The sequence below is a fragment of the Somniosus microcephalus genome, chromosome 12, assembly GCF_052327205.1.
Source record: "Somniosus microcephalus isolate GS21.2 chromosome 12, FLI_Smic_1.0, whole genome shotgun sequence".
Lineage (NCBI taxonomy): Eukaryota > Metazoa > Chordata > Chondrichthyes > Squaliformes > Somniosidae > Somniosus > Somniosus microcephalus.
Window position 1 is genome coordinate 153,046,825 of NC_140998.1, and position 13,166 is coordinate 153,059,990.

Sequence of the window (13,166 nt, forward strand, 5' to 3'; positions counted from 1 at the left end):
ATTCCGGGTACTGAATTTGGATGATCAGCCATGATCTCATTGAATGGCGGAGCAGGCTCGAGGGGCCGAATGGCCTACTCCTGCTCCTATCTTCTATGTTTCTATGAAATAAAAGCCACCATAAAACAAGCTTTCCAATCCAACTTTATCCATATAGGCATCCAATATTACATCAAAAAATCAACTAATCACCCTTATGCATTGCCTTAGTGATGTCTTGCGTGTGCCTTTGCCTCTCCTAGTGTTCTTACGCAGTGCTACCCCAGTGGCTGCAGCATGGCTGGTGGAAGGCTGCTGACTTTCAGTGGGGGTCACTGCAGATGGCCTTGCAGGAAAACCTCAAAGAGCTGGTGGCTGGGTGTGTGAAATCGAGTGATGGTGTTTCTTCTTCTTCACTCTCCTCTCCCTCTTCTTGGTCAAATACAGGCTGGGCAGGCTGAATTTCTTGGGTGTGGGAAATGAGGAAGACACAAGGGTAGGGTTGTGAGGGGAGCGGGTAAAGCAAGAGCTGCATGCTTACTCCATGTGCAGCTTGTAAATCAGAAGACATTGTGGGGTGAGGGGGAATTGGGGTGTGAGAAGGAGGATAACGTATGAGGATACTGGCATCTTGTATTCTGTCAGCCCCGCCGCTGGCCAAGGGCTCAGCCGTGCCCCTGCCAAGGATGGCCAGCACCGTCTCCTTCAAGGGGGCGCGGTGAAGCTAGGACTGTGAGGCGTGCCTCGTGTTTTTAGAGATTGTTAGTAGGTAAGTGATGGGTGGGTGGGTTGGGCCATGTATTTAGCAGTGTGTGAGGCTAGTGGCGCAGTTGGTAGCAGATGGCTTTTGAAGATGCATTCACTGACCTTGACAAGTGGTCTGAGGTCATGAAACTTTTTTGGGCACTGGAGCCAGATTCTGGGGGTGACACTGCTGGCAACGACTGCCTCGGCAATCTGGTCCGACATCCTTCTTTCGGGAGGGCTTCCTGGCCCCCTGTGGGTAGAGGGCCTCTCTTTGTGTGTTCACCCCCTGCACAAAGCTCGAGTGCTGCATCCGAGACACTGGGTGCCCTTTCCGTGGCCTGTTGAGCCATTTGGGTTAACGCTGAAGCACTTTTACCACTTTTGATCACCTTTAAGAGGTGCAGACTGCCTTTAAGAGGCGGAGGCTAGCTTTAAGTAAAGCTAGCCTCGCTCGAACCTCGGTAACTTGGGCCCCCTGCTGAGCGCACAGCCTATCCACAGCGCGTTCAGTGCTAGGCTGCGTGCTACAGTCATTATAATTAGCAGGCAGCACGAAGTTGACGTGCTGCCTGCGCTCCTTGAACTCCTGTTTTTCAGCGGTATGGAATTTCATCCCCTTTGTTTCTTCTTTTGCAGCAGAGGATCATCTACTACCTGTGTATACTACTGATTGACCCAGGGAACCCCAGTGGAGTGTCGGAGGTGGTACCAGTATTCCAGGTGAATCACATTAAGATCAAATGGTTGGGAGTGAGTGTGAATGATGAACCCTCCCTGTTCCCTTCCCCTCTGCCGCCCCACCACCCATCCCACCGCACTATCATCTACCATACTGGGAATTGGCTCTGTAACAAATTCAAGTCAAACTCCTCTGTGCTGATTTGCCTGTGAGATGTTTTCCTGACCTGCCTCGCTCTTGTTGGGGTACAGTTCCACGTGGAGAGGACGCCTCTCCAGCTCGTCATTCAAGTGCATAATCTTTGTGTGTGTGTAAGCCCAGAGAGTGCGCATTGGTGGGCTGCTGAACCGTGAAGGGCATTGCAGCCAAGCTGGCCTTGGCCCTCGTCCAGCGCGGGGGCTGGTTGCTGGTTGCCGGTCAAGAGTGGGGAGCTCTGGTGAGTTTCCTCCTCCTCCATCCTGTCCTGACGCACTAAAACCACTTGCAACCCTAGCAGTGGCCACTCTACTGCCCAGTTGGTCATTCTTTACTTCCAAACCTTGCAGATGAAAGTCGGCAGACTATTCAAAGAAGAAAGACTTGCATTTATATAGCGCCTTTCACGACCTCAGCACATCCAAAAGCGCTTTTCAGCCAATTAAGTACTTTTGACATGTAGGCACTGTTGTAATGTAGGAAACACAGCAGCCAATTTGTGCACAGCAAGATCCCACAATCAGCAATGTGATAACGACCAGATCATCTGCTTTAGTCAGGTTGGTTGAGGGATAAATATTGGCTAGGGCACCAGGAAGAACTCCCCTGCTTTTCTTCGAATAGTGCCGTGGGATCTTTAACATCCACCTGAGAGGGCAGACAGGGCCTCGGTTTAATGTTTCATCCAAAAGATGGCACCTTCGACAGTGCAGCACTCTCTCAGCACTGCACTGGGAGTGTCAGCCTAGATTTTGTGCTCAAGTCTCTGGAGTAGGGCTTGAACCCACAACCTTCTGACTCAGAAACATGGAACATCATAGCTGAGCCCAATCCTGTCTTCACCCAGCCCAGCTGAGATGCACTTTGCACAGAACAATGGTCAGACCTGGGATCTTGCGGTCTGTGTGGCTCAGTAGCACACCAGGTGGTGCATCGGAGGAGTGACACTACATTTTTGATGCTTTCTTCATTACTGAGGAAGACCATCGTGATTTACTAATACAGGTGGGAAGAGAGGGCCTGTGTGAATGGTGGAGGAAGGGAATCAAAGAAGAATTCCAGCTTGAAATTGTGTGGGGAAAAGGGGGCCAGATTACATGGCGGGGGGGGGGCGGAGGGGGCTGTTGGTCAGGTTTTGCTAATGTTCAAAGTTGGCATATATGTTGGTGTACTTGCACATGCTTTCTCTCTCTCTCTGTCTTTCTCTTGCTCTGTCTGACTCTGTCTCTCTCTGAGCCTGTCTAGCTCTCTATCTCTCTCTGTGTCTAGCTCTCTCTGTTTCACTGTCTCTCTCTGTCTAGCTCTCTTCTAGCTCTCTGTCTCTCTCTCTCTGTCTGTCTCGCTCTGTTTCTCTGTCTCTGTCTAGCTCTATCTCTCTCTGTGTCTGTCTCTCTGTCTGTCTGTCTCTCTCATTCTCTGTGTGTAACCTAATTGGTGATCTTTCTTTTTCCTCTAGTTGTTGCTCTCTCTCTTTGTCTGTGGTCTAGACTGGTGAACACACTCTCACTATGGCCTTGTGATCTCTCGATCTCTCTCCGTCTCTTGTGTGGCTTTAGTTGCCGATCTCTCTCTCTCTCTCTCGCTCATGATATACCAGCTCCAGCATCATGCTGACATACTGTGGATGGAGGCTGGGTAATACACGAGTTGGCTAAGGGCCGTAGCCAGTGGGAAATGGACTATGATGACCTACCATCTGAATTCTGAGCACCACAACTGTACACAACATCTGTCAGCTTAGTATAAGATTAGTTTTGACAAGGAAGGACTTGCAGGTTGTGCAAGGAAGTGATTGGCTGATAACCAACTGGCGTGTGCCAGCAAAGCTGAAACCATGTCTAATGAGGAAGAAAACATTCACTTGAGGGACGGGAAGACCGTGTGACTCCCTCTCGTTGGATAAGTACAGCTAACAGCCACCAGGAGGGGTTTGGGGAGGGGAAGGAAATCCTCGGGTTTTTAATGACGCTCCTCTTTCTACTTCAAGTGTGCCAAACCACGACTGGACTGCTTATCCCAGGTGTACAGAAGCTGCCAGGAAATCCTACAACAGACGCAAGCTCAACACTGAACTAGGTTCAATCGAGTAACAGCCTCATTCTTTCAGGTAATGTGCACCCATTCTCTCCTGTACTGCTTGTCAGTTGACACTTGGGGACGGGCTGCGTAGAAATGACTACGTGGGATAATTCACCTCACTCGTTAAACCTGACCAAACACTCATCAATTTTCATGTGTAATCTGCACCACTTTGCACGGAAGTAAGGGTCTTTCAAGAAGTCTGGGTGAAGGGCCAATGGATCGCAGTGCAGGAGTCCGCCAAAGGTTGAAAAACAGTAAGCAAGGCGAGTTAAATCAAGAAGTAATGACACCAGACTTGAGTCTTAAAGGCCCATAGATTATAGGCTGGAGGAGCTACAGCTTCCTCAATTTCGAGCTAAGAATGAGTTGGAGATGGTTCACCAAGTCTTGATTTCAACCCACTGAAGATATGGGAGGAGGAAAATTATGAACAATGTTATATTCAGTGATTAAAAGGAATAGAATATGATTGAGAGATGTAATGATCACACAATTGTATAAATTCCTCTTCACCACTACAAAGCTTCTCCTCCAACCTCCGAGACCTGTGAGGAGCTTGTGGCTTCTTCGTTTTAAAATGCAGGCTATCTGTGTAGTTGTTTCTGTCTCCTACTTTCCTCCTGCTCTTCTCTCCTCCCAGCCCTTGTCCAAGCTCGGCCTCCGCCCTCCTATAATCTGTAGCTTCTATCCCCCTTCAAATCCATCTCCTCCATGAAGCCCACCAACTGCTCTCCTGATCCCCTTCTGAACTAGCTCTTTCTTACTCCACCTACCCTTCATAGAATCATAGAATGGTTAGAGTACGAAAGAAGGCCATTCGGCCCATCGAGCCCAGGCCCGACCCTTGACTCAATTCTTGCCAGTGTCGTCAACCTCTCCCTAGTCTCTGGTGTTGCCCTGCCCCTTTCAAAACTTGTCACCACACCCTTTCCTACAAAGCTCACCCGATCCCTCTATTATCTCTACCTCCAACTTACTCTTCTCTCCAAGGTGTTGTTTCCACCTGCTCTCTCATCACTTCCCATTCAAGTCTCTGCAATATGGCTTCCAACCAGACGCACCACCGGGGTGGCCCTGCTCAAAGTCACCAATGGGTTCTCCTCAAATCTTTCTCAACCTCTCTGCTGTCTCCAACACTGTTGACCCGCTCGAATTGCCCTCCGCTGCCTCTCTTCTGACGTCCATCTCCGTAGCACCATGCTCTTGTGCCTCCACTCATACCTACCTCAGTGCAGTCACTGCATCTGAAGCATTTTTTCTTGTGCCCACGTTGTCACCTCCAGTATGGCCCAAGCCTTCATCCTTGATCGCCCTCCTACTCACGCTATCCCTTGATTACATCATGGAGTCAACTTCCACACGTATGCCGACACCAAACTCTTTCTCTCTTTCACCAACTCCAAGGCTATTGCTACCCTCTGCTGCTGAAGTTCTAATCAGCAACTTATCTATTTCAAGGATTTACTTCGAATCTCCTTGGCAGCATCCACCCTCCGCCCATCACGAAGTGCGGTTGGTCCATAGTCCATCCCCTCTCCTGCACAGCATCCACCCTCCGCCCATCACGAAGTGCGGTTGGTCCATAGTCCATCCCCTCTCCTGCACACTTTGCCTCGTCAAAACACTACTTGTCCCCTGTGATAAACTGAATCGGCTGCATGGTCCTCATCTTCAAATCCCTCTACAACCTCATGCCCGCACCCTCTGTTACATAGAAACATAGAAGATAGGAGCAGGAGTAGGCCATTCGGCCCCTCGAGCCTGCTCCGCCATTCAATGCGATCATGGCTGATCATCCAAATTCAGTACCCTGTCCCTGCTTTCTCCCCATATCCCTTGATCCCTTTAGCCTTAAGAAATATATCCAACTCCTTCTTGAATATATTTAATGAATTGGCCTCTACTGCCTTCTGTGATAGAGAATTCCACAGGTTCACCACTCTCTGGGTGAAGAAATTCCTCCTCATCTCTGTCCTAAATGGCTTACTCCTTATCCTTAGACTGTGACCCCTGGTTCTGGGCTCCCCGACCATCGGGAACATCCTGCCTGCATCTAGTCTGTCTAGTCCTGTTAGAATTTTATAAGTTTCAATGAGATCCCCTCTCATTCTTCTAAACTCCAGCAAGTATAAGCCCAATCGACCCAATCTCTCCTCATACGTCATTCCTGCCATCCCAGGTATCAGCCTGGTGATTATTCGCTGCACTCCTTCCATGGCAAGAACATCCTTCCTCCGATAAGGTGACCAAAACTGCACACAATACTCAAGATGTGGTCTCACCAAGGCCCTGTACAACTGCAGCAAGACATCCTTGTTCCTGCACTCAAACCCTCTCGCTACGAAGGCCAACATACCATTTGCCTTCTTAACCGCCTGCTGCACCTGCATGCTTACCTTCAGCGACTGGTGCACAATGATGCCCAGGTCTCGTTACACTTCCCCTTCTCCCAATCTATTGCCATTCAGATAATAATCTGCCGCCTTGTTTTTGACACCAAAGTGGATAACCTCGCATTTATCCACGTTATATTGCATCTGCCATGCTTCTGCCCAATCACCCAACCTGTCCATGTCATCCTGGAGTTTCTCGGCATCCTCCTCACAGCACACACGCCCTCCCAGCTTTGTGTCGTCTGCAAACTTGGAAATATTACATCTAGTTCCCTCGTCCAGATCATTAATATATACTGTGAATAGCTGGGGTCCAAGGACCGATCCCTGCGGTACCCCACTAGTCACTGCCTGCCACTCGGAAAAAGAGCCGTTTATTCCAACTCTTTGCTTTCTGTCTGCCAACCAGTTCTCTATCCAAGTCAATACCTTGCCCCCAATCCCATGTGCCTTAACTTTACATGCTAATCTCTTATGCGGGACCTTATTGAAAGCCTTTTGAAAGTCCAAATACACCACATCCACTGGTTCTCCCTTATCTATTTTACCAGTTACATCCTCAAAAAATTCCAGTACATTAGTCAAGCACGATTTACCTTTTGTAAATCCATGTTGACTTTGTCCGATCCGGTCACTGTTTTCCAAGTGCTCTGCTATTACATCTTTTATAATGGACTCTAGCATTTTCCCCACAACCGATGTCAGGCTTACCGGTCTGTAATTCCCCGTTTTCTCTCTACCACCTTTTTTGAACAGTGGGGTAACATTAGCTACCCATCAATCCATGGGTACTGTTCCAGAGTCTATCGAATTTTGGAAGATGACCAGCAATGCATCTACTATTTCTAGGGCCACTTCCTTAAGTACCCTAGGATGTAGATTATCAGGCCCTGGGGATTTATCAGCCTTTAATCCCGTCAATTTCTCTTAACACCATTTCCCTACAAATACTGATTTCTATCAGTTCCTCTCTTTCATTAGACCCTATGTTCCCCGACATCTCTGGGAGGTTATTTGTGTCCTCCTTTGTGAAGACAGAACCAAAGTATGTATTTAATTGGTCTGCCATTTCTTTTTTCCCCATTATAAATTCCCCTGATTCTGACTGCAAGGGACCTACGCTTGACTTCACCAATCTTTTTCTCTTCACATATCTATAAAAGCTTTTACAGTCACTTTTTATGTTCCCTGAAAGCTTACTCTCATACTCTATTTTCCCCCTCTTAATTAATCCCTTTGTCCCCCTTTGTTGAATCCTAACTGCTCCCAATCCTCAGGTTTACTGCTTTTTCTGGCCAATTTATATGTCCTCTCCTTGGATCTTATGCTATCTCTAATTTCCCTTGTTAGCCACGGTTGAGTCACCTTTTTTGTTTTATTTTTATGCCAAACTGGGATGAACAAATTCTGTAGTTCATCCATGCGATCTTTGAATGTTTGCCATTGTCTATCCACCGTCAACCCTTTGAGTGACATTCCCCAATCAATCCTACCCAACTCGCACCTCATACCATCGTAGTTTCCTTTGTTTAAATTCAGGACCCTAGTCTCTGAGTCAACTACTTCACTCTCCATCTTAATGAAGAATTCTATCATATTATGATTGCTCCGACCCAAGGGGCCTCGCACAACAAGATTGCTAATTAATCCTTTCTCATTACATAATACCCAGTCTAAGATGGCCTGATCTCTAGTTGGTTCCTCGACATATTGGTCCAGGAAACCATCCCGTATACACTCCAGGAATTCCTCCTCCACAGTATTGTTACTAATTTGGTTAGCCCAATCTATATGTAGATTAAAGTCACCCATGATAACTGCTGTGCCCTTATTGCACGCTTCTCTAATTTCCCAACCCCCTGCCATTTTAGATTAAACCCTCCCCCAGAGCACTAGCAAACACTCCCCCTAGGACATCGGTTCCGGCCCTGCCCAGGTGCAAACTGTCCGTTTTGTACTGGTCCAACCTCCCCCAGAACCGGTTCCAATGTCCCAGGAATTTGAATCCCTCCCCCTTGCACCATTCCTCTAGCCATGTAGTCATCTGAAATATCCTTCTATTTCTACTCTGACTAGCATGTGGCACTGGTAGCAATCCTGAGATTACTACCTTTGAGGTCCTATTTTTTAATTTACCTCCTAACTCCCTATATTCAGCTTTTAGGACCTCATCCCGGTTTTTACCTATATCGTTCGTACCTATATGCACGACAACTGGCTGTTCACCCTCCCCTTCCAAAATGTTCTGTAGCCGCTCCGAGACATCCTTGACCCTTGCACCAGGGAGGCAACACACCATCCTGGAGTCTTGTTTGCGGCCGCAGAAACGCCTATCTATTCCCCTTACAATAGAATCCCCTATCCCTATAGCTCTCCCACTCTTTTTCCTCCTGTCCTGTGCAGCAGAACCACCCCTGGTGCCAGGAAGTTGGCTGCTGCTGTCTTCCCCTAGTAAGCCATCCCGCCCATCAGTATCCAAAGTGGTATATCTGTTTGACAGGGGGATGGCCACAGGGGATTCCTGCACTACCTGCCTGCGCCTACTACTTTGCCTGTTGGTTACCCATTCCCTTTCTGCCTGTGCAACCTTTGCCTGTGGTGTGAGCAACTGCTTAAATGTGATATCCACGACGTCCAGTATGTATCCAAACGCAGCTCCAGCGCCGCAATGCGGTCTGCCAGTAGCTGGAGCTGGATACACTTCCTGCACATATGGTTCCCATGTAGCGCAGGGCCGAGCTCTCCTGTCATGACTTACCCTTTAATTAATTCAAAACAAATTAAATCAAATCAATCCCACCAATTACACTACAGTTAAATGATATATTTAAGGGCCCTGGTTTACAAACAGTCCCCGCTACATCACAGAGAGCTTATAGAAACTATAAACCACAGAGTTTAAGTTTAAAAAAGAGAGAAATACTCAATAACCAATCACTTACCTGCTTTCTGGTGACGTCACACTTCGATTACTTTTTACTTCTCTCCCTCTCTCTGAGTTCTGAGATTGGAGATTGGTAAACCTACCTGAGCCTCGCCGCCGCCACCTCGTTTCCCGCAGGTCCGCCGCCGCTCTGAGGCCTACCCGAGTCTCGCCGCTGCTTTTAAACCTCGCTGCCTCGTTTCTCGTTTCCTGTTGCTTGTTCTCTGCTTCACCATCGGAGGCTGGTTATTCAGCCCTTGCACCGTGCAATCTGGATTGCTCTACCAAAATCCATCTCTTTGACCACACCTTTGGGCTTCTACTGACCAGATTCCCTCCTTTTCTTGCCGGGTGTCCACCTCCTCAAGTTGTAAGTGCTCTGAGGCGTTCTATTATGTGAGGATTATTATGCAAGTATAAAGAAAAAATAAAGATTGTGACTGAGAGAGACTGCAGGTGGGAGGATAGCTTGTCAGATGACCAGTTTTGCGTTGCATCCTATCCAACAGTACGAGCGAAGAGCTGCAAGAGCCTGTAATGTAGGAAGCGTGGCAGCTAGTTTGTGCACAGCAAGCTCCCACAAACAGCAATGAGATAATGATCAGATAATCTATTTTAGTGATGTTGGTTGAGGGATAAATATTGGCCAGGACACCAGGAAGAACACCAGTGCTCTTATTCAAAATAGTGCCATGGGATCTTTTATGTCCACCTGTGAGGGCAGACAGGGCCTCGGTTTGACATCTAATCCAAAAGACGGCACCTCTGACAGTGCAGCACTCCCTCAGCACTGCAGTGGAGTGTCAGCCTGGATTTTGTGCTCAAGTCTGTGGAGTGGGACTTGAACCCACGACCTTCTGACTCCGAGGCGGGAGAGATACCCACTGAGCCACGGCTGGTTTTCTACCAACTCTCTGTATGTGCTCTCCTGATGGCCTTTTGAGTAAAAGTACTGACCAATGTAACACTAAGACATAGAGACCAGAAGGTCTCTGATGATAAGTTAGCTGATTTTAACCAAGACAGTAAATAAGCTGCTACAGAGGAGAAAAAAAAGCTCAAATTCCTGCTCTGGATTACTATCCAGTGGAACATGCGTGTAAATGGATGTCGAGTGAGGATAAGATTGGGCTTGGCTGTGATGCCTTCTAAAGTCGAATAGCCAACCAATTCTTGGTGTCTAGGTTCACACACAAAAGGATAGCCACTTGGGGGAGATACCTGAAGGCTGCTGGTGCTCACGGAACTCTACCCAGCCAGAGGACCATCAGGAGAGGCGGGGAGAAAAATTGGCCAATAAAGCCTGGACTTTGTGAGGATTGCAGGGTATTGGAGTGTAACAGATGGAGCCAACTTTAAAGCAAATCACTGTGCCAGAGAGACTTCGCTGCAAGAGAATGACGTGGCATTTTCTCTTTCAGACGGAGACCTGGATCGATTGCTCATTCTGCTAAAAATTTATAAAGAACACTTTTTTAAAATTGGCGTCTAAACTAACCAAAGGACTCTTCTGCAACCAACTGTGGCAACAAGGCTTTGAAGAGGGAACTTGCCACTGCTCACATTAGTCAAGGAGATGGGCCCACCAGATCGCAAGCATCAGGTCACCATCAGTTGGTATACTGTTCATTTAAAATTACACCTTTATTGTTGAGACACTTCATAAAGAAGGACATTGGAGTATTCTCAACATGGGCAACATAATTAAGCACAAAGCTTTGGGCGTAGAACAGCTGAAAGAGCAACAGGCCGAAGATTCTTTGTCATGGTGGCAGTAATACAGAAAGAAAAACTTGCCTTGATATCGACATACGAGCTCCGGATGTCCCAAAGCGCTTTACAGCCAATGACGTACTTTCGAGGTGTAGTCACTGTTGTAATGTGGGAAACGTGGCAGCCAATTTGCGCACAGCAAGGTCCCACAAACAGCAATGTGATAATGTCTAGATAATCTATTTTAGTGCTGTTGGTTGAAGGATAAATATTGTCCAGGATTCCAGGGAGAAACTCCCCTGCCCTTCTATGAAATAGTGCCATGCGATCATTTATGCAATAATTATGGGGCTGATTGTATAAGTAGGGTAATGGAGGGGCTCAGTTTTAAGGCTGATTCTATGTGCACTGCCATTAGTGGGCCATGACTGAGGATTAAAGGTTAATGGGCTTACTAACTTCAGCCGGTGTTGCTGTATCTTGTGGTCAGTGAGACCAAGAAGCATCCAGGCTGTGCTGAGAAGCCACAGACTGGAACTTGGTGTATTACCCTGTAGTCAATGCTCCCTTTAAGCCGCGCAGCGTTCTGGCGGTCCCGTTCAGCCGGTGAGCCACTTTTGAAATAGAAAAAAACCACGCATGCATGGAATTTTGAATGGGCCTTGTGGCCCCAAAAAATGACTGGGAACATTGGCTGTTGTGCTTTGCAATATTGCTTCTCTAGTGGGCTGGAAGGTAACGACAGCACTGGAAGTGACTGCAGGAGTTCAGTGTATGTAAACAAGAAACCAAGCAGTCTATTTACTCCGGCATATCGGCCAGCTCGCTGAAGCCAGTTTACTCCCCGATTCCCAGACAGCAGTACACTCAGTTTTATTTCTGAAGTGAAACGGAGAACCTGGATATTCTCAAACAGCTCACCTAAATTTTGTGCGAATCAGCCAGTCCGTACTCATCAATAAATGTTTATTGTAAACCCCAAAGTGTTGTCTGCTTTCCAGTGGGAAGTGTTAAAGCGGAGTGGATTCTCAGGCTACTCAAACTGCAAACGAGGACGGGAAAGGGGGGTCAATATATTGGCAAGGATTGCGATATGGGTGAACGGGTTGAGGGCCATGATCACTGTTCCTGTAAGCTGCACTATGTTCTGCGCGGCCTGTTTCTTTCAATGTGTGGTCCCTTTAAATTTCTGCGCATACGCGGTATTTCCAGTGTAAAAGCCTGTGAGCGGCCTGCGCGGGACCTTGCAGATTACTGCGCGGCCGCGACACGTGCGCAGCTTAGAGGGAACTTTGGTCATGATATTTGGGGGGAGGGGTCCCCCCATCAGTGAGCTTCCCTCAAAGGGAGCTCCCAGTCATGCACTCCTTTGAGCGTGACTGCTCACTGCGAGTGCTGAATCTCCCCTCTTATTCTCAGTCTTGCTCAGTGTGGGCGACAGAAGTGGCTGCTCTACGAGTGCTTGCCGCTGTCAGTGGGTGCCTGAAATGGAACAACATCGATTTGAATTTAGGCGTTAGCTGCAAAAACTCAAAACTGTGACCGTAATGGGTTATAGAAACATTGGAATTACAGGATGAAAACAGGCCAAGGTCCCTCTAGCTCACCCTCTACTCTCCCGGTATCCGTATAATGCAAAGACAGTGGAGTTGTTGACTAATCATAGCAATCAATCTCTGTCAATTAGTCTACAACAGACCCAGGCATGAGGTGAGGGAAACCCCAGTGGTGGAGAGCTTTGGGAGCCATAGGACCAAAGTCACCTGTTCCCTCCCAAACATGTTTCACTTACCACACGTCATACATTTAACTTCATTACTCAAACAACTGTTGTGTTAGGAAATGTTTTATGCAGGATAACAGAGAGTATGTAGATGGTTTCGAATGGTTTATGATTTGAAAGTAAACACTACAGCCCGTTGATCTGCATAATACATGCACACTGTAATAGGAGTGTGGTGTGCTGCTTGGTAACGGTCAGGAACTCCCATTTTGAACAATGATGCTTGAATGGATCTGTTTCAGGCGATTAATAACACACGGGCATGTTTGTGTTACCACTTTATTTCGACTACCAGTCACGGAGGGAGGGAGGGAGGGGGCGTGGGAACATTCCAGTATTATCCTCTTAATCACACCATGATTCCCAAACTACAGGCAACTGCTCAAATTAAAGTGAGAAAACCACAGTGTTCACTTCAACAGTTAGAATAAATAAGAGGTACAGTACATTGGGTGTAACCACAGAAATGGGTTTGTCCCTATCACATTCAAGTATTCAATATATACTATACAGTGTGCTGTATTTACACTCACACACTCAGAATCGTCAGGCACGACACATTGTGCCCTGTAAGAACTCAGTTTGTTCTGTATCACCAGACCCCGTACCTTTGAATAAAAAGTCATCTTCAAGTCTCTTGTGAAATTATGAAGTGGGGGGTAAAGAATGCTA

General features: G+C 47.4%; 1 protein-coding gene across 2 annotated transcripts in view; it reads left to right on the top strand.

The window, feature by feature from the left end:
- The window catches only part of pigh (phosphatidylinositol glycan anchor biosynthesis, class H), a 30,906-nt gene extending 17,780 nt beyond the window's left edge, over nt 1-13,126 (top strand). The window contains exons 3-5 of one of the 2 annotated variants that reach the window (XM_086003679.1): nt 1,363-1,446; nt 3,588-3,707; nt 10,420-13,126. In XM_086003679.1, coding sequence (XP_085859805.1) covers nt 1,363-1,446; nt 3,588-3,671 — 168 coding nt within the window. In that variant the 3' untranslated portion in view covers nt 3,672-3,707; nt 10,420-13,126. The remainder of the gene's footprint in view (nt 1-1,362; nt 1,447-3,587; nt 3,708-10,419) is intronic. The other variant, XM_086003680.1, reaches the window with a different exon arrangement.
- Nucleotides 13,127-13,166: the final 40 nt, after the last annotated feature.